The 20,285-nt window shown below is 36.9% G+C and overlaps 7 protein-coding genes across 7 annotated transcripts; 3 read left to right on the forward strand and 4 right to left on the reverse strand.

The window, feature by feature from the left end:
• Positions 1-146: 146 nt before the first annotated feature.
• On the reverse strand, positions 147-3,391 carry EV154DRAFT_451249 (uncharacterized protein). The gene is made up of 5 exons (XM_051597241.1): positions 2,786-3,391; positions 2,402-2,723; positions 2,296-2,332; positions 1,280-2,244; positions 147-1,210 (listed from the first exon to the last, which is right to left on the reverse strand). The coding sequence occupies exons 1-5, from the start codon at positions 3,367-3,369 to the stop codon at positions 239-241; spliced, it is 2,880 nt and encodes a 959-aa protein (XP_051452599.1). The 5' UTR covers positions 3,370-3,391; the 3' UTR covers positions 147-238.
• Positions 3,392-3,419: 28 nt separating this feature from the next.
• EV154DRAFT_451253 (GTP-binding protein) lies at positions 3,420-4,468 on the reverse strand. The gene is made up of 6 exons (XM_051597242.1): positions 4,358-4,468; positions 4,256-4,292; positions 4,161-4,192; positions 4,040-4,110; positions 3,942-3,979; positions 3,420-3,882 (listed from the first exon to the last, which is right to left on the reverse strand). Exons 1-6 carry the CDS (start codon positions 4,445-4,447, stop codon positions 3,479-3,481), a joined length of 672 nt encoding a protein of 223 aa, XP_051452600.1. The 5' UTR covers positions 4,448-4,468; the 3' UTR covers positions 3,420-3,478.
• A 1,454-nt stretch (positions 4,469-5,922) lies between these two features.
• EV154DRAFT_569090 (uncharacterized protein) lies at positions 5,923-7,218 on the forward strand (the record flags this gene model as incomplete). Its single annotated transcript, XM_051606114.1, has 5 exons — positions 5,923-6,094; positions 6,146-6,286; positions 6,338-6,711; positions 6,769-7,111; positions 7,175-7,218. 5 exons carry the CDS (start codon positions 5,923-5,925, stop codon positions 7,216-7,218), a joined length of 1,074 nt encoding a protein of 357 aa, XP_051452601.1.
• Positions 7,219-7,261: 43 nt separating this feature from the next.
• On the reverse strand, positions 7,262-9,479 carry EV154DRAFT_555598 (coth protein-domain-containing protein; the record flags this gene model as incomplete). The annotated part of the gene is made up of 5 exons (XM_051605287.1): positions 7,262-7,871; positions 7,936-8,289; positions 8,340-8,579; positions 8,637-9,114; positions 9,377-9,479. The coding sequence occupies 5 exons, from the start codon at positions 9,477-9,479 to the stop codon at positions 7,262-7,264; spliced, it is 1,785 nt and encodes a 594-aa protein (XP_051452602.1).
• Positions 9,480-10,388: 909 nt separating this feature from the next.
• EV154DRAFT_408694 (uncharacterized protein) lies at positions 10,389-10,577 on the forward strand (the record flags this gene model as incomplete). Its single annotated transcript, XM_051595356.1, has 1 exon — positions 10,389-10,577. A coding segment is annotated over one exon (189 nt), but the record flags the coding sequence as incomplete, so codon positions are not given.
• Positions 10,578-11,847: 1,270 nt separating this feature from the next.
• On the forward strand, positions 11,848-16,296 carry EV154DRAFT_545808 (exocyst complex component Sec5-domain-containing protein). Its single transcript, XM_051604673.1, has 10 exons — positions 11,848-12,615; positions 12,667-12,707; positions 12,761-13,039; positions 13,092-13,237; positions 13,287-13,546; positions 13,600-14,707; positions 14,758-14,874; positions 14,932-15,430; positions 15,592-15,780; positions 15,833-16,296. The coding sequence occupies exons 1-10, from the start codon at positions 12,341-12,343 to the stop codon at positions 16,252-16,254; spliced, it is 3,336 nt and encodes a 1,111-aa protein (XP_051452604.1). The 5' UTR covers positions 11,848-12,340; the 3' UTR covers positions 16,255-16,296.
• Positions 16,287-19,464, reverse strand: EV154DRAFT_472274 (uncharacterized protein; the record flags this gene model as incomplete). Its single annotated transcript, XM_051597901.1, has 12 exons — positions 19,270-19,464; positions 18,920-19,211; positions 18,793-18,862; positions 18,662-18,741; positions 18,508-18,606; positions 18,355-18,451; positions 18,245-18,301; positions 17,536-17,785; positions 17,292-17,448; positions 16,628-17,087; positions 16,535-16,582; positions 16,287-16,474 (listed from the first exon to the last, which is right to left on the reverse strand). The coding sequence occupies exons 1-12, from the start codon at positions 19,419-19,421 to the stop codon at positions 16,287-16,289; spliced, it is 1,950 nt and encodes a 649-aa protein (XP_051452605.1). The 5' UTR covers positions 19,422-19,464.
• Positions 19,465-20,285: the final 821 nt, after the last annotated feature.

The raw sequence follows: 20,285 nt of genomic DNA on the forward strand, positions 1-20,285 counted from the left end.
ATGCAAACTTTAATTAATGTGGGCTGGATTCTTGATGTGTTTATGTATGAAATTTAACTTGGTTCACATGTTTTTAAACTTCATATGGAACATCTTAATGACACTACCAGCTATTAAAATACAAGTTATCGCACCTGTTAAGTCTATTAAAAAAAAGTAGTCAATCCCTATTTGAAACGTGAATGTCATATCGAATATATATTTAAGCAAATGATTGGTTTTATTAAACAAAATTGGACTATACAAGATAGCTGATACCCTTATCCTTCGTATAAGTAAATACAGGTCTACTTTGCATATCCATTGGGCTTCCTGACCACACGACAAAATCTTGGCCATTAGTTTGCAGATCCTGAGGGTCATCTAAGCCAAAGATTTCTTGAAGGTTGGTAGTAACAAATTTAATTGCTTCCATTTCGGAAATAGCATACTCTTCAGAAGGCGATGTAGCTGACAACCAGCCAGCATCCCAGGCCAAGTTGCGAGCCCAGCCATCGTTAGATACACCCAGACCAATTTTAACACCATGATGGAAAAGTATATGTGCAGCAGTACCGTTGGTTAAAGGAGCACCTGTTAAACAATGACTTGAATCGAAACTATCTGGTGTGCATAAATGAGGTCGCAAAATTACTGAAATCTTTGCATTTGCTAATTGAGGCGCTAATAAATGAGCTTCCGCACCACCCATAATAGCCATACGGGCATTTGGAATTAGTTTTTCCTTCATGATAATCAATGAAGCGATTTCATCCTTATTATTAACCATGAAAATGATAGGAATTTCTCCGCGTCCCGCTTTACCATAAAGATTATCTTCTCGAATGTTATCAGTAAAGATTTGTCGAAGAAATGCGATTTGTGATGAGACAGTAGGGAAATTGGCGGACTTCACAGAATTGCCGATTTGGAAGTGAAGTGCTGCAGCAGGGGAAATAATCGAGCCGTATTCAAGGATAGATTGTGCACTAGTCTTAAATGCAGCGCTCAGTCCGATCACAATGTTGCGAGAAGTAGGTGTACTAATGGTAGTCAAGACACCACCTTTGTGAGCTTCTTCTAACTTTTTACCCCCTAACTTTAATCCATCCACAGCTTCGATAATTTCCTTGGGATTATGAGATGAAATTGAAGGAGCAATACCGTCCCCTGTAGATCCTTCCGAAGGTATTTCCACAAGTCCTAATTTTGATCCAACCGCAATGAGACCCTTAGTTTAAAGTTAAAATACTGTGCAGAAAGAACATTCCTTTTTCATAAAAAAAAAAAAAAAACTTACGGGTAGGACAAATCCACCTTGAATATCAATTGTATCATAGTCCTCCTTATTCATCACATTAGCACAATCGTCAGTACAAACAATATGTCCATCCTTGATCATCATGGAAAGAGCCTCTTGATTTCCGCTCAAAAAACTAGCGCCGATATTTGTCAAAATCAAGTTCTTTGATCCATCTTTTGGCAAATTTCTACTTTTCTGGACGGTCTGAACCAATCCACTCATTTTTTGCTCGTGGTTTGTTGTTACAGGCACAATTGCCTTTTCGTCAAAAAGTGGTAAACCATCTACAAAAACTTGAAGTGGGGCGGCGCCCAACTCTAAAGGACTACGATCCCAAATAACAACATCAGCATCATATCCCACTCTCAAAGATCCTACACGATGTCCGAGACCTAGAGCTTGGGCAGGTACAGAAGTAATAGCTTTAAATGCTTCCTGAGCAGGCAGTCCATAATGTGTGGCTTTGGCGGCTTCAAAAGCCATATGCTGAGAATTTAATACCGGATGATCGCTCTTGAGTGCTACAGGAATACCGGCTTCGAATAACAGCTTTGGTGCATGAGGAGAAGCTCCAAACGCCTCCTTTTTATAACCCCAATGATCTGCAAAAGTGGCAATTGTGATATTGTTCTTGGCCCTTTTTAAAATGGAGGGGATTCGGTAAGCCTCTAAAGCATGATGGAAAGCGCTGATGTTGAAGTTGAATTCAAGCGAATGGCGTACCATGGCTTCAATATCGTGTGTTTCGTAACAATGTATATTCAATTTAACATGACCACGAAGTAAAGCAGTTAAGGATTCATATTCAATATCGTGAGGGAATGCTGAATCAAGGTGGGCATTATTATCGTGTTGACCAAACTGCACCAAGTTTTCTGCTGTAGCGCACCAATCTTCCTGAGAGCGAATTAATGCTTGAGCTTGAGCAAACGCTTGACGAAACACATAAGCTTCTCCCAATCCTGTAATGATTGATTAATAACGCGTATTTAATCTGTTGTATGCTGACTTACTAGTAGAAGGCATGGTATTGCGATGACCATAGTTATTCTAAGTTTTACAACACAGCAATTTGGTTAGTCGATCGATTTGATTCTGTGCGTGCGTATCCTGCTTTACCTTTGGATTTTCACCACATGCCATCTTCATGTATCTCCATTTTTGTTCCTTTTCCTCATCAATACCGGTTTGAACAAGCATATCTTGATTACTGAGCGTGTCCATAGGTCTTAATTTGAAAGCATAGGCTTCACCACCAATGGAATTACTCGATCCTGGAAGCACAAGAACGGTTGTGATACCGCCGGATGCAACAATACGAATTGCTTTATCGGAAGGATTAAATGCATCGATTGTTCTTACATAGGGAGTTGCCGGAGACGATGCTTCATTAATATCATTTGTACCTGATAAAGAGGGCCAGGATCCTACACCTAAATGACTAATGATAAAAAAGCTAGGGCGTCAGTTATAGTTTTCTGTTTATCTGTTTATAAACTTTACGTATGCATATCCACTAATCCCGGGGAAACAATGTGTCCTCCGACATCAATGATTTTTGTACCAGCTGGTGCCTGAATATTGCGTTTCACTTCATTAATAACGCCATTGGTCATCAGGATATCCACATTATTCAAAATCTCGCCTTGGCCATCCCAAACAACAGCATTTCTCAAGAGAATTGGCTGGATGTCTTTGGGTGCGCGTGGATTGCTTGATCTTTTGGAATCATTGATATTAGCAATCATCGGCTTATTGAACTCTCTGCATTTTGTTAACCCTTCTTGTAAGGAAAAGGATGAAATGCCTGGGTGGATAGGTGGCTGGAAAAGGCCGACTTTGGAAGACCGATGATGAATGGAGGGTAAGAAAGTCGCTAAACCAAGCAGCAGGAAAATGAAGAGCAACATGCAAGAAATTAGAATAGCGGATAAACCATGTTTATGGTAATAACTGCGATAGTCAAACTGTTTCACACGTTGTAAGAACGGAATTTGCTCTTCTTGAGTTGCAGAACTTGAAGTGTTCAATATTGGTTCTGTCTCTGCTGGATTCGGTATAGATTCATAGCCACTTCGGATGGACATGGGTGTCTTTATTTTACTTGGGGATTAAGGAGAAGAGAGAAAAAAAAAAAAAAAAAAAAAAAAAAACTCGTATATCAATTTATTTCATTTTATTTAAACTACGATTTTTTTAACAGCAACCTCCACTTGGTTTTTCTTCAGGCATGCCTCTTGGAGTTGAAGCGGTTGTATTTGCAGAAGGGGGTGTAAGTTTAATGGTATTTTGACCTGGGATATTTACATTACTACCCTCCGATTTTTGAGCAACAGATTTAGGCATCTTCTCATAAATACGTTCAAATACAGTTTTAAAAGCAGAATCTACATTGGTGGCATCTAAAGCAGACGTTTCAAAAAACATCATTTCAGAATCCGTGGCGTATTCTGTAGCTTCTTCTGTGCTAACAGCACGAGACGTATCTGCTAAATCAACCTTATTTCCAACAAGCATTAACGATATCTTTTCATCAGAGTGATCGCGAAGCTCCTTCAACCAATGTTCTACGTTTTGGAAAGATGATTGTCGAGTAATATCTATCACATACCTCAGTTAAAGAGAGATAAAGGGTATAGAATTTTATGTATGATCATACCATAAACCAACAAAGCTCCAAATGCTCCACGATAGTAACTAAAACAGATTTTTCATCAATATTTTAACCCGTCATTTCTATTCGCTTATCTACTTTACGCTCCAGTGATTGCCCTGTAACGTTCCTGTCCGCTTGTATCCCAAATCTGTGCCTTGATGACATGATCTCCCTAACAAATATATAAACAACATGCACTTAAACCATAAACACAAGCCTTACTATTTTTATATTCTTTGTCGCAAATTCGACACCTAAATATATAAGCACTTATTTTAATAACTACTCGGATAAAGCTCATGCGCATGTCAAATTACCAATGGTACTCTTTGACTCGAGATTAAACTCATCATTCTATAAAAAGTGTTTCGAGATTTTTAATCTTTACTCGTGGACTTTTACCCCTTGAACTAACTTACGGTGAAACGTGACAACAAATTAGACTTTCCTACACTGGAATCGCCGATAATAACAATTTTAAAAAGGTAATCATAATCATCTTCAGACATTTTGTATAAAAAGAATAACGGAAGAAAGGCGACGGGCTGGGACACAGTTCCACCCGTCGATTTTTGTCGGTTTGAGAAATCAGTGGCGGGCGTTTAATAATTGTCATTTTTGTGGTTGCAGACTGGGAGGATGCGACATTGGTACCTCAGTGATGGTGTTTAAAGTAATTTGAAAATGCATTTAGACATAATTTTTATTGGTTTGTTTATCTATATTCGAAAACCTCTTCCGTTTGTGAAATTCTGAAATTTTATCTGTCCTTGCAGTAGACCAACGAGAATCAACATAGACTAGCCCGAAACCCCATTATGAGGTGCTCAAGACAATATAATCTACATTAGTATCACTAACAGCACATATAGTTGCATAGATAACCCCTTTATTTGAAAGCTGTTGCTTTACCTGACGATGAAAGTTTAACACTAATTTTGTTGCATTTCGAAATATCTAAGCTGCACAATACATTTTGAATCTATCTGTCACACCGGATCTTGCTTCCCTAATTGCACTAGATCATCATAAATATCTTTTTTTATATGAAATATTAAGGCGAGTAAAAAAATTATAATAGCAAAAAAAATTGTATATTAACGTCCGTATCCATGACTTCATATCTCAGTATATATTTTGATTAACCGCGTCTAGTTATAATTATTATGTTAAAAATTCGAAGCTTCACTGACAAAACAAAGAATGAAACTATTAGTCCCTTTATTTGAGCACCTAACACAATTGAGTTTACGTTGATTACTTGCCTACGTATCCCAGTGATAAGTGTTTGTAACATTACATACTAACTGTTTGGATGCTAAAATCCTACAACCCAGGTAAATAGTTGGACAAAACCTTCAGTCTACGGTTATAAAGAAGGCCATGAAAATGCATATTTCCAAATGACTCAACTAAATAGAATGATAAGAAATTTGTGTAGGAGTAAGTGAGTGACATTTATGGTGATATTGTTCCTATCATTCACAAGCATACAACTATGTTTTTCTTGATACCTAAAAGCTGTAATAAGTCGAAGAATCTTTAAGTTAGATTCCACATCCCAATAGATAGTTGCAAGGAAATGTATGGGCACTCCTAACAGAGAATGTAAAGCGAATTTTAGAAATTCGAAGTTAAATTCATGCATCGCTTCAAACACGTAAAGACGTGGCCACGGTTTTCCATTCAATCAGACCTTTAACATTAAGAACTCGCATTACAGGCACTTTATTCTTCTAAACTAGTGAAGTACAAACTCTGAAGATTCAAGAAATTAAAATTTGTATTCCCAAGAACTGGTAACACACGATGAGTTAAAATTCTAGTGCTCAAAAAATGCATAACACAACACTGCTTGTGTAATATTGCTTTTAAGTATCCGAATTAGGATGGAAAGCACAATAAAGAATTACTGTTCCTATTTTACCAAACTATGAAGAGCACGTTGGCAACAATATGGCTCACGTTTATAGTCAGTATAGTCATGGCAGCTATAGTGCAAGCTGGTAGAGATTATTATGACATTCTTGATGTTCCTCGAGATGCACCCAAGTCTCTGATCAAGCAACATTTTAAAAAACTTTCTCGTGTTTATCATCCAGACAAGAATCCAGGCGATTCTTCAGCTTCAGACAAGTTCATGGAAATTGCTCAAGGTAGACAGATTCGAAAAAAGATGACTCGATGACTAACATTCCCAATCATAGCATACGAAATATTGTCTAATGATGACAAGAGAAATACTTACGATCGGTATGGTGAAGAAGGTGTAAAGAAACAGGAACAGCAACAACAAAACGCTGGTCAGAATCCCTTCGGAAATATTTTTAGCCAATTTTTTAATGGAGGTAAATAAACGGTAAAAAAAAACGAAAGCAAAATACTGATCACCAAGATAGGTCATCAAGGAAAGCCAAAAACCCCAAATATTGAAATTCCTCTCCATGTTAGTTTGGAGGACGTTTATGGTGGTGTCAATATCGAGGTAGATGTGGCTAAACATGTCACTTGTGACCATTGTTTCGGTAGTGGAGCTCATGATTCTGATTCCATCCGTACCTGCAATACTTGCCAAGGCCAAGGATCTACTTTGAAGCAAGTTCAATTTGCGCCTGGTTTTGTTCAGCAATTTCAACAGCAGTGTGATACATGTGCAGGAAAGGGCAAGACAATTATTATGACTTGTAAAGCTTGTTATGGACGTAAAATTAAGCGTGGTAATGAGCAGTATACAGTTGTGGTTGACAAAGGTATGTCCACAGATCAAACCATCGTAAGTACATAGTCATAGATATGACCATAGGTTTATATACTCATAACGATAACGTAGGTTTTTGAAGAAGAAGCAAACGAAGCTCCTGATAAGGATCCAGGAGATATTATTTTCAAAATTATTACATCAAAACATCCTGTCTTTGAAAGACGTGGAAATGATTTGCACACTAATTTCACAATCACCTTAATCGAAGCCCTCACGGGATTCAGCAAATCTATCAGTCATTTGGATCAAAGCGCTATTAATTTCAAGCGCTCTGGAGTAACTCAATATGGTTTGGTTGATAAAATTATTGGTGCTGGTATGCCTATAATTGATAACCATGATGAATACGGAGATTTGTACGTAAAATACTTGGTCAAGTTTCCAGAGCATGTTGACAGCGAGTTTTTAAAAGGTATTGTCTAATGTTTATTAATTTATGAAGGGCTGGATGTGTATTAACTGATCTTGTCTATAGATTTAAAAAACAGTGTGTTTAAACCCACACATGATGAGTTGTAGTTATTATCATTTTTTATTTTTGTTTGTGCATGTAGAATATTCATTATTTATTAAAGGAGTTATTCCCATAAAAGTCCAGAATGGCCGAACTTTTTCTTAAGATGAAACCTTTTACGCTTTCCCTAGTCGAAGAGTTAGTTGGACCATTGATTGCTGAATCAAACGTTTGTGGGACATCACTCCAATCAGATCTTAGCCCAGGAGGGAACATATCCAGTCCTAAACCATCCCCGTTAGAAGAATTTTGACCACCACCAACCGGAGGGATATTAGATTCACCAATTCTTTCCAATTTATCATCCCATTCAACATCTGATCGGATCATTTCTACAATACTATCAATAAATGGATTCATAATCGTTGGATTAATCAAACTTTGCGTCAAATTCATTAACATTCGCTGATAAGACGTAGAAAAGGCTTCATGCGAAAAGAACTTCTTAGTCAAGGGTTGAAATGTGAACCCGGGATGTTCAGTATAGTTTCCACTAATCATCATAGTCATATTAAACAAAGATATACCGAGTGAAGTGTCCAAGTCGGATGATATAAAAATCATCCGTCCATCTGACTTGGGATTGCTGTAAAGATAATAATTATCCGCTAGCGTCATGTACGCATCAGAGAATCCCAAGAGGTTTTCCAGTACCATGCTGTAGTTATTTTATATCTTTAGCTAAAATAGGATATCACTCAATAATATACTATTCTACTTACGAACGAATGAAACCATCGCAGTCGATATGTTTATTCCATTGGCTGCTGTCAGCGCTGCTGTTAGCCTCAAAAACAAATTTGGTGAATTTTTGCAAATCAGTATAATCGGCGTCAGAATTTTTCTCTGGACCTGCTTTGATCTTGTATTCACCGGCACTATAATGCGATATGTTGCTGCTATAACTAAGATCGGATAATACCGGTATAGTTTGGTTTTTTTTTATAGTTATACCTTGGTATAGAAAACCAGATTGATAATCCTTGTCCCCATGAGCAAATTCATTAGCTAACCAGGGATCCTGAAACGTTTCGATTAAACCATAGAATCCAACAGGTTTGTTATTAATGAAAAGGCTACGATGAATATTAGATATAGTTTTTGAAAGAAAAGATAAAAAGCTTACCGCACATAAGAAAATCCTGAGGCCGGTAATCCAACTGATTTTATCACTGAATATGTTATATATTCGCGAATATATGAAGGATCCAGACCCAGAGCACGCAACTTGAAATTCTTGAACCCGAAAAGGTTATTTTCGTTTTTCTTTTTAAGTTTTAAACCGTATGACAACTTGGGTAAATAGCGAGAGCTGCGGCCTGCTAGCGATACCTTGACATCTTCAAACGTTTGTACATTATGCAACCTATGTTAATTTGTTTATTTAGTGCTGTGATGACCTTGCCAAAATGATTTACTTTACCCAATGTACGTAAAGTTTAATCTAACATTAATATCTTCGAGTGGTTTCTCGTGTAAATACTTGACTGCAGAAGCGTTGCCCCAAATGTGAATAGTAGGTATTTGCCCTTGGATATGGAGATCTGTATCAATTCGGTTGATAGAAGGCAGAGGAGGCAACATTTGCGGCAATGATAAGACTTGGTGGTATTCCGAAGTACGATTAAAAAATTCATTGACAGTGTCTTTCTGAGAAGGTGTACGGTGGAATGCCTCTGTAACGTTAGGCTGCTTATCGTTTTCTAAAATTGCATAATAGTACCCTGTTGTTGCGATGGGAGCTTTACCTTGATAAAGAATACCATATGTTTCATACAGGGGCCATGTCGTGTTATCAATCACTACTGCGAGAGATTGATCTGCTGAAAAAGGAGCTGCAATCAAACTGTATGTGATGTTCTTAGCGTTGGAAATATGAAATGTCCATACAAAAACTAGGGCTAAGAGAATTTCATTGTTAATACTGAATACGTGGTGCAATTAGATAACGTTACCCAAAAATATTAAAAACATAAGGGCATAAATTGATGTTTCATTCAAGATCAAGAAAAACTAAGATATTTATACACTAATTTAGTTGAGATTTGTGGCATCGTGGCTTTGCTTGCTTAGCATGGAGGTCAAAAACTTTCCTAAATTTCGTCATAAGTCAAGTGATTCTCGAGATTTGACTAAAAAACTAAAAATAACGCTGCTACATACAATGTGATAAATTCTTAGCTACCGAAGAAGTATTATTGTGTGATCCGGAATAACTCCGTTTGTTGGCAAGTGCTGTTTCAGCCTTCATCTTGGGATAGTACATGTTGTCTATAATTGATTACTCTTTTTATGGACGATTTCAAAACTAATAAAAGGCAGTTCTAAGCACTTTACAAGAAAGGATTATCCATACATATGTTTAAACATAACTTGTATGTTTTTATCAGTTACAGAAATTAATAACAGCGGCGATTCTTTTGGCAATAAAGTCTTTTATACTTACAGTTGTTCCAACGCCAAATGGTCAATAAAAAGTGCAGTTTTTATTTTTTCAAAGGGGGGTTTTTTTATTCAAAAAGATTAATTGGAGAATTTGCTAAACTTAGAGGTCCATGTTTAAAAAAAAAAGGAAACTCAACTAGCCTGATCTAAAAAAAAAAAAAAGTGAATTGGAGCACACTGTGAAATCCAATCGAAATTTTTTTTGAAATTGATAAACGGATCATTTTATAAGTAGGAATCTTGTCCAAGCAGTTCTTGAAATGATTTTCAGTGTATTGACATTTGATTCTGGGAGATATGTGTACTTATATTCTTGCTGGATTAATTTGGTTGTTTTCTAACTGGTCCGAGAGTATAAAAATGGCAATATGGATATATACCACGACTAACAATGGTATTAGTCGCATATTCTGGCAATGCTCGAATCTTGCTTCGATAAACTCGAGAATATTGAGGTCATCTATGGTGAATCTGCTAGTTTGGGAAGCAAAAAGAATGCATGAAACCAGAGGCATTAAATCTATTTCAAAAGCCACTCGATTACGTTTTGGCCACAAATTTGATTGAATTGTTAGATAGTACAACATCCAGCACTCTACCCCTTTAGCGTATAGAACAAGTGAAGCAAAAGCAACCATCGAGAATGAACATGGTACCAATTTTATGAAAGATGGCTTTTATAAACTACCCCCAAAAAATCAAATTTGATGACCACTCAACAACAATTTGTACAGTTGGGCTGACCCATTCTGGTTTATCAAGCACACTTATTGAATTGGACAGATTAACGAAATACATCCCACGTATCTCAAGATACAATACCCTAAAAATCAGCAACTCCGTGACCCAGTTTGGTTCTACCGTTTTTCCTGTCATTCTTTCGACTTGGGTATGCTGCGAAACGGTCAAAGATGTGATCAGACTGTAAATAGCAGAGATGAGACTGTATTCAAAATTTTGACAGCTTAATGCGCTATGAATATACTTATGCAGTAGTTGTTGTGACATACTTTTTTTACAGTGGTGCCCGCCTAATACACAGTAGTCCAATGAATATGATATTAGTTTATTTGAAAAGGACACCTCTCCCTAATTATGCCGACTACATCAGCATCACCCGAGAGAGCACAAAAAAGCTTGGAATAAGCCATTAAGAATGGTTTTTATAAAAAAATAAATAAAACAATGTATAATTTAGTCGCTAATTATATCTCCCCAAGATTTATACCTTTCTTATTTCATAATGCATCATTCCACCTTTTTTAAATAGAAAGTCCTTATTGAAACTTTTGATTGTTTTAAAGAGCTTCTCAACGTATATAAAAAAAAACTATGACAAAGTCTATAGCAATGTCCGCGACAATGTCTGTAACAAGAGACAATGTCTACGACAAAGTCTCCGCAAAGCTTAACACAAAGCATAAGACAAAGTATAGGACAATATCGACACCTTCGTCTTTTTAGTTTTCCACGTCTTTTTGAGAGTCATATGCTTTTCTTTTTCTTACATCTTCTAGATCTTTAGCAGATTGCTAACGATAACCCCCGCTATTTCCTACCCTGCTACGGTTTAGATTGTATGACAAATGGTTACGGGCAACGAGGAAGTCTTCATGATATAGCCAAGGATGGCCTTCATGATGATGCAAAAATTGGAATTTCCTTTTTAAAAAGAGAGGTAATATTTTACCGTTTTATTTTAAAAAAAAACAATAGTAGTTATTAACTAACCTTTCCATGGTGTTTATTTCTTTTCTTCAAAACGATATTGTTAGGCATGAGAACCGCTTTTATTTATAAACTGATAAACAGGGTTGGCTTATGTCAGGACGATTAAATTATTTATTTTTAAATAGTTCTCTCACAAAGAGTTCTAAGATTAAAAAGTTATACTAGTAGCATTGGTGTAGCCATAGTTATATCCTGTCTTTGCAGGAGGTGCTTCGCCTTTGTGAGGTATACCCGATGTCACCTTCTATGAAAATACAACTCTATCCACAGCAACAACAGCTGTAATTTTAACCACTGGTTCTGTAATTACATTGTAAATAATTGATTGGGTAGTGCCTGAAAATAGCTATATGTAAAAGCTTGTAGGATGTAAAGAAAAGCTGACATTTGCAAAAGTTCGATGGATTTTATTATCGTTTATAAGACAACCAAACTGAAAGAAAGGAAAAGCTAAATTTAATAAAGAATCGATTTTATTGATGAAAATTACGGCGTAACGTATTTCTTTGCAAGGAAATAACGAGCAATTTGAAAATATATTACGTAATATGCCTAAACTAAATATAATTTGTAAGGGTTACTTTCATATCAGTTTGCAATCATATTTATAAATCTCTTCTCGGACAAACCTAAAGGTAATTTGACCTTCAAAGGTTGTTAATGCTGAAGTAGCCACATGCCTATTTCGCTTTAAGTTCGTCATTTTTTACTTCCCTACACAAGCAGAAGCACCTCTTGGTGTCTTTCAGTAAATTGTCAGGTGAGCCAATTTTTGATATCATTGCGTTGTATGTTTTTTTGGAAGCAATAAACTTTCAGAATGATTAAAAACTTAGACGTTCAGTATGTGTACGGCGACCTTAAATATTGCAGGCGGTATTTGAATGTATCTATTCTGGTGTTCATGAATTACAGAATACAGTTCTTTATTTGCCCTTCTTTTACTAACAAATGAATCGACTCGACCTACCTGAATATGCCGAAGATGCAGCTATTTTGAGGTTTTATCATCTGGACTCACTTGACCCTGATGTTTGGGTAGATGACGAGGATAATTCTGATAATAACAACGACCACGAAAAAGAGTCAAGCATTCAACAATTTAAACATCCTGAAGAAGAAGACAACCTTAATATATCGACCATTAAGCCCTCGGAAAGTGATATAGATTTGCAGGTTATAGATGACAGTGATCCTTTAGGTGTCTACAGCTCCATCTTCCCAGAGTATGAACGTTAAGAAATATAAAGCTCAATGGTATTAACTCCTGATCATAGTGAAATGTCTAGGAACACAAACATAACTCAATTAAAAGAAAGTAAGGGTTAGACCAATTTTCACTTCTGCAATTAGTTGACCTTCTTCTCTTAGAAACTACCATGATGATTACCAACAAGAAGTTCCAACCTCGTCAATTTCTTCTTCAGGTCCATAAAGAGACTTCTTATAATGATTTAGTCGCCGGCGAGGAACGCTTAAGAAGAGGTGTCGATAAACGAGCCGAAGCGTTAAAGAGTCTCGTCCATCAAAATTTTGATCGTTTTGTCAGTGCTAAAAACACTATCGATCATGTGTATGAAGAAATGAAATCAAAGCAATTAAACCAGCAACAAGACTACGGAACAATTGATATTCAAAGATCTCTAGATGGTAAGATGATTTTGTCTAAGTAAGAGTTGAAAAATGACTTACAATTCTATAGCGGCTAATACACGTGCTGAACAGGTGTATGGGCCTGTTGTTGAAAGACGAAATCGTGTCGATAAAGTCAGAAGCACTTTATATATTTTGCAAAGATATAGATTTTTATTCAACTTACCCAGCAGTCTTTTGGAATCAATTAAACAGGTAGATATTTATAGGAATACGCCAGTATGTATTACTCATGCTTTTTTAGGCCAAATATGAAGCAGCTATTCGAGACTACAAAAAGGGTAAATACCTATATCAAGCATTGAAAGGGGACTTGGATTCAACTGATAGATCAACCGGTTTATCTGAAATGGAAAAAGAAACCGGGATCACGGATTTGCATCGAAAAGTATTCGACAAAGTCTGGATTGAAGTCAGCAAAATTGTTATCGAGTTACAGAATGTATTACTTCGTATGTTAGCGGATCCCTGGAGAAGTATGGACGATCAAGAAAAGACCATAAAGTAACCAATGAAATTTATGCAAAATTTAACAAAACACTAAAGTACAGAATTAGCTTCCTGTTTGACTTAGATACGACAAAAGATCCTGCTTGGTTCTATCTAGACAGTCAATATCAATGGATTATGGGGTTAATGAAAGAAACGTATGATGCAAGTGTTCTTAAGATCAATCGGTTGAAAGCAGAGGACCTGGATACGGACGAATCACCGATTAAACGCAGTTTATCATTAAAAAAAGCCATTGGACAAATACAAACAAAAATATCAGAACTCAATGTTGAAGCCGACAGTGAACTTAGAATTTGGAAGGCTATTTCGGATCTCGTAAAATCCCAATCAACATTGTTGTTAAGATGTTTACCTGATTTTTGGAGATTAGCAAAAGCTTTTATAGAAGGTAAATTTTCCAATAAAGCAGCAGCTGTTTCACCAATGGGTATTGCATCCGATCCTCCAACCTCACGTAGAAGAAGACATGGTATGGATATGGCTAAAGTAGAACAGTGTCAGCGAATGACAGGAGATATCATTGGAAGATACGCATCCTTGATTTCTGATCATTTTTCTCTCGACGAGAAAAATCTCCAATTGAAAAAAATCATGGATGGATCTGACAAATATTTGATGCCAGCTTTTGTACCAATTAATGCCAATTCAATTTACACGTCTGAATATTTAACGTTGATTATCAGTGATCTAGCCAATTGTGTTAATGACATCAATACAATTAACTTGGCAGGTGAAGCATTCTCCGGATTAACTACTTTAATGGAAAAAGCAAGATCCAAATTCATTGACATCCTTTGTAAGTGTTGGGAGAGAGATGCGAAAACTTTCTATATGTTGGAAGAATGGATTCTAGACCCTCAAAATCCTCAATTTACGACACTGTTAAAACGATATTATGACTATCATAAGTTTTGTGCGAGGTCTGCTTATAAAATAGCTAGTCTTTCTGCCGTTTCTGATGATATAGAAAACCAAGAAAAGCGCATCATTGCGCCAAATTATATCGATAAGGTTAGGTCATCGTTCCTGGAGTCACTGTATACATTTTTGGATGGTTTGGTGCAACTAGCGTTTGCAGACTATACACCACTCCATGAAAAAGACGAACTTGTTTTGGCTAAAAAACGAGAGAAGATCGACGTGCACTCGGTGGTAAGTTATAAAATCCGGTTATTAGACTCACACTGATGATTTGTATGTAGGATGTCCGCATTTTATTGACTGTTAGTAATTTGGATCATATGCGCTCAAATGTGATGAGAAAACTATTTGATTTGTTCGAAGTTGCTTATCATATTCAGATGGAAGAAGACCTAAGAGTGAGTTATACCGTTCGGCATTAATTATTTGGTGTTACTGACATTCTTTCATTACAGACTCTCATTGATGTTGTAGATCAGCTTGACGAAATTCTTTTTGGGGACTATATTAAACGCAAAGCCCAAATGATTCGTGATATTATAAAACAAGGTATTCTTATGAGCGGTATAGATTGGTCAAGCATTCCCAAGCCTCAAGAGGTCCATCCATTTGTATATGAAGCGTTGATGACACTTGTAATGGTTCATGAGCAGATAAGTAGTGCAACTAAGCAACTTGTATCACGAGCTTTATCCAAGTTGTTAGAGACTATGGCCAGTGATTGTTTGGATAGTTTTAGGCAAGTAGAGCGATTTGGTATGGGTGGCATGCTTCAAGCTACTCTTGAGATTGAATTCATGCATCAAACATTATCACAATACGTAACACCAGCTGCATCTGATACCCTTCAATCTATATATCAAACTATCGAACAAGCCTATGATCCTCAACAACAGCAATCTAGCAATCTTCAATCTGAGTTGAGTCATGTAAAGGAACTACTTGTGTTTAGTCGTAAGAGCACTGTCGTCCAGTTCTTGTGTTTCAAGCAAAATAAGGATCGTAGTAAAAAGTCAACGGCTACAAAATAAAAAAGCATTGAAACCACGACTATTTCCGTGATAAAAACATTTTTTCTTCACATTAATAAATAATGTCTAGTAAACGAGTCAAAGGAATTAGTATTGCAAGACCTTTCTATTATGGAAGCATCGCGTATCCCTTAAATGGCAAAAAGGCGTCTGATGCAGATCATACTCATAAATGGACCGTCATGGTGAAAGGTTTAAACAATGAGGATCTCAGTTACTACATTAAGAAGGTCGTCTTCAAACTTCATGAAACGTATCCAAACCCTTTAAGAAGTAAGCTTTCGTCACAGTACCCATCCAACAGCAGCTAATATCTTTTTGGTAGCTATTGAAAGTCCACCTTTCGAAGTTTCAGAAACAGGATGGGGAGAATTCGAAATTATGGTCAAAATACACTTTCACTCATCAACAGCAGAGAAGCCAGTAGTACTTTATCATCATTTGCGACTTCACCCTTACGAAGATGATATAAATGGACAACCTTGGCCTAAAGATAAACCAGTGATGAGCTTATTATATGACGAATTAGTCTTTAATGAACCCACCGAATCTCTATACCATACATTTCAACAACACAATGCTTTGTCTGTTAACTTACCAAACAAGAAATCAATTAAAGACAGTTCCCAACCACTATTTAGTGTTCAATTAGAACAAGACGAGATCGATCGTTTAGATCATGCTCAGCAAGAAATCAATACTCAAATAGCTTTATTAAAGCAAAAAATGGATACTTTAGATGGATAATTAATGGGGGATGAAAATAAAAAACTAATTAACTATGCGTTAGCCATAAAGTTACTAGGAATAGAACCAGGAATCGACCAAGTTTGGCGATATTCATCCATGATAGCACCGATCCACCATGATTGCTGTGTCATATCTGCTTCTAAGATACCTATTAACGTATTTGCAGCGAACGACAATTCGCCCTCATCGGATGCTGTATAATCGTATTTGGCACGAGCTTCATTAAGAAAGATATGAGTCAATGATATTTAATACAAATTTAGATATATCAACTTACCCCAGAATAATACTGGCCGCCCATCTGAATATTGCCCAGGTCTCGCCGCTTGTGGCGGTTGATGGTATGGTACAGCAGGTGGTGGTAGAACACCTCCCGGAGAGACGCCACCATTCCCAGTAGTATATGTCATAGCAGGAGAGGGTTGAGGAGTTACGCCATAGTTTGTTGGGATTGTGATTGGGGGAGGTAGACCACCACTTTGAGTTCCAAGGTTTTGCTGCAAATAAGTCACAGGAGCCATCATTGGTGATCTCTGAGGCTGCATCATTGGCGACCTCTGAGGCTGCATCATTGGGGAACGTTGAGGTTGCATCATTGGGGAACGTTGAGGTTGCATCATTGGAGAACGTTGAGGCTGCATCATAGGTGAGCGTTGTGGCTGCATCATAGGAGAGCGTTGTGGCTGCATCATAGGAGACCTTTGTGGTTGATTTATATGTTGCTGTGATTGCCCCATATACTGTTGAGTTTGTCCCATATGTTGTTGAGTTTGACCCATATGCTGTTGGCCTATATATTGTGACTGACCTCCGTAAGGATGTTTTTGTTGCTGATTGTGAGAATAAATGGACTCTTGATCAGGGATCTGTTGCATCATCATGTTAGGAGAGGCCGGGTATTGCTGCGGCTGGTGTTGCACAAATGCTTGGGTAGGTACTTGAGTGTTTTGCTGATAATTTTGATTTCTCTCATCTTCCTGGGGTTGTCCATCTATATGTTGTGGTGGTGGTCGTGGTGATTTCGGAGGTGCAACAGGGTATGTGAAGGGGTGCTGCATAGTGGTATTGGAGTTTATAGAAGATGGAGGAGAATCGTGGATTTCTTGAAGAACTCTCGTATTCGCATTTATGCCACGCCGACTGGGGATAGATCCGGTGTCAGGTTTATATTCTGATGGTTGACGACGAAATCTAGCTTCATCACTAACGGTAGCATTGGGAGGAGGTTGATTGATAGGATTAACAATCTCAAATGTCTTCAAGAGGGATTCGAGTGACCCATCTGTGCTTGTACTTTGATGAGTGGATCCACTTTTGACGGAGGACTGAGGTGAAGAGCATCTACTTTCGTTTTGTTCAATTTCACGTTGCTGTTTGGCTACTGCCATTTGATTTGATACTTGATCCATTAAAGACTTATTGAGAGGCTTTCGTTTGATTTGAGCGCGAGCTGCTGTACTACCTATATTGTCGCTAACTTTATTACGGATGCTATTTATTCTTTCTTCGTCTTGTTTGAAGCTGTAATCTAACTGTGATTGTTGCTTTTGTGTATTCGTTCTGCCTGTAGATCGGAAAGAATTTACTTCGGTTTGAGATCGACTTTGTTCAGTTGGAAGTTCATCCTGTTCGAACCCTCCTTCGTCATCAGCTTTGGTCAGCTTATGATGTGGATGTTGTTTCTGTTGCAGATCTAATCCATTTTTATCTGTTTTATCCCACTGATTCATTATCTGTCTATTCTTGGTACTAGGCACATCTGTTCGAGGTTTGGGTTGTGGGATTTCTTTTTGATATCCTGGTTTGGGTTGTTGAGACTCTTGCTTAGTACGTGGCTTAGGCTGAGGTGGGTCTTGTTGGAAACGAGGTTTTGGTTTGGGAGTTTCTTGTTCGATGCTCGGCTTTGGAATTTCAGGACGAGGTAATGGATGTGATTTTTCTGGCTGGCGTGCTGGCTTCACAGGCGGGATTGGGGTTTTTGATGCACGTTCTGCATTCTTCCTCTTTTGTTCTTTCATTTGCTCGCCCACATAGTCATTTGTGGCTATCAATTATGTCAGTTTATCATATACATCTAGACGAATGCGAAAATCTTACATGGTATCTTTGACCCTGTACCGTATATTGAAACGCATTTTTCAATTTCCTGTTCAGTGCTACATTTTTCTAATTGATCGCGAATTGTCTCACACCACTGTAGAAAATACAAATATTAGTAATCTTCTAATTGTATTTGTTAGTTTTCTTTACCTCATCTTCAATAAGGAGTCGAGCAGAAGCTAAGTTTGCATACTCCCAAACATTGCTCTTTAAAAATTCAATCCGATCTTCTTCCATGGCTTGCATGACCTATGCAGATGCATAAGTAAGGAAATTAATTTACCAGCGGATTGTGCTACGTTACCTCACATGCATCCCTCCAAATTGTATTCCATTCTTGCGAAAGCTCATCTACATCTGTCACCAATGCTTTATAATGACTCTCTATACTTATATAAGTAACTTCATAACATATAATGTACATTGTAAACTTACTTAGTTTATCCATTGTCGATGTTGATTGACCTTTAGAGATTTCATGCTCTTTTAAGTATTTGGCTCGAATCTTTAATGAAATTTAGTTTCTATCTTACAAACAAATGAAATGTTTCTTCTAATTTACCTTCAACAATTCAATTGTTTTATCTTGACGGTCATTATATAGATCGGTCAATGTTTTCGTCCACTTTTCGAGTAATTCTTTATACTCATTGAGCTTCTGCTCAAATTCAGATCCGATTTGAGTTTTCAACTGCTCGGCCAGATCCAAATGTGAAGTGGCCGTCTTGTTTAATTCCATAGAAATTGCATGATAGGCGGCAGGAACGCCACCTTTTTCTGCTTCATTTTGATCGATTTCATGTATGGATGAAAGAACTAACAACTTTTCGCCAAACTCTTGTTCAAATTGTGACCTATTTATAACATTAGAGAATTCGTTTTTTTAAATTTTTGACCGGTCTAGTATCTTACCTTTGTGTATATATTGTAAAGATGATATCCAAATCAGCATGAGTGGACTTCATGTAGTCCAATAATTGTGTCATGCCAGATTTATCTTTGGACCAAAAGCTACCCGCAAAGGAAATAGTATTTAAATCACTTTCTTGTGTATTAGGTGACATTTTATGTATATATTGTGTGTAAAAAAAAAAATTGAAAGAAAAAGAAGAAAAAGGTAGGAATAAAATAAACCAGAGACAATAAAGAAAGCGAATTAGCAGAAAAACCTCATGTTGAAAACATTAACCCAAATAAGGTAATACACTAGATACAGCTTTTGCCAAAATGATGTCGCACTAAAAAAAGATATTGATATATCTGCATTTAAAAACACAAGTTGTCAACAGTGCACCTGGTATTACTAAACAAAACCCAGTAATGCCATTGGTTTTAATATCCATCTTGCATGTAAATACCGGTGAAATGATGTTTTATGGGGTATAATAAAAAGGCAATAGAAAATACGAAAAAAGAACTATTTTTTATTATGACTATAACTGATCACTAACTACTGGGTTTTCAGAGGCTCTCCTTACATAGTTTTTAAGCCATACCTTTCACATACCACTGAGAGATTTACTTGTTTGCATTATTATATTAGCAAACCCTTCATCCTTTACATCGAGCTTTTTTTTATGACCACGCCTAAAGAGTGCTTATGTTTGAGTTGGCTAGGTTAAGTTTTACATGATTGTCCAACTGATCCATATATTTATCAACGTTAATAATCGTTCTTCCAGTAGTTATGCTACGTCGTCGGAAACTGTTCCTAAATTATATATTTTTAGCATCACATTTTCATCGTATAAATTGAATTTACCTTTTCCCTGTTGGAAGTATGATATCTTCTAGCATGTCTTCTATAAGACTCATCGTTTTTAACAGCCTAACAGGAATATTGTTAGTCTTGTAATTAAAACCGTATTTCTAGTTTAAAGTTCACCTTTTAAATGAATGTCTTTTCGAAGAGAAATCCCGCGTGAAAG

The sequence above is a fragment of the Mucor mucedo genome (assembly GCF_025094135.1).
Source record: "Mucor mucedo strain NRRL 3635 chromosome Unknown EV154scaffold_142, whole genome shotgun sequence".
NCBI lineage: Eukaryota > Fungi > Mucoromycota > Mucoromycetes > Mucorales > Mucoraceae > Mucor > Mucor mucedo.

Bases quoted from the DNA above. Each gene is read 5' to 3' on its own strand.
- EV154DRAFT_451249 (XM_051597241.1), bottom strand. From the start codon at position 3,369: ATGTCCATCCGAAGTGGCTATGAATCTATACCGAATCCAGCAGAGACA. The intron at 2,245-2,295 runs GTAAGTCAGCAT...CAATCATTACAG, and splicing joins CAATACCATGCCTTCTACTA to GATTGGGAGAAGCTTATGTG. The intron at 1,211-1,279 runs GTAAGTTTTTTT...CTTTAAACTAAG, and splicing joins AAGGTGGATTTGTCCTACCC to GGTCTCATTGCGGTTGGATC.
- EV154DRAFT_451253 (XM_051597242.1), bottom strand. From the start codon at position 4,447: ATGTCTGAAGATGATTATGATTACCTTTTTAAAATTGTTATTATCGGC. The intron at 4,293-4,357 runs GTAAGTTAGTTC...CACTTTTTATAG, and splicing joins ATTTGTTGTCACGTTTCACC to AATGATGAGTTTAATCTCGA. The intron at 4,111-4,160 runs GTAAGGCTTGTG...TATATTTGTTAG, and splicing joins CGACAAAGAATATAAAAATA to GGAGATCATGTCATCAAGGC.
- EV154DRAFT_545808 (XM_051604673.1), top strand. From the start codon at position 12,341: ATGAATCGACTCGACCTACCTGAATATGCCGAAGATGCAGCTATTTTG. The intron at 13,040-13,091 runs GTAAGATGATTT...ACAATTCTATAG, and splicing joins TATTCAAAGATCTCTAGATG to CGGCTAATACACGTGCTGAA. The intron at 15,431-15,591 runs GTAAGAGCACTG...AACGAGTCAAAG, and splicing joins GGAACTACTTGTGTTTAGTC to GAATTAGTATTGCAAGACCT.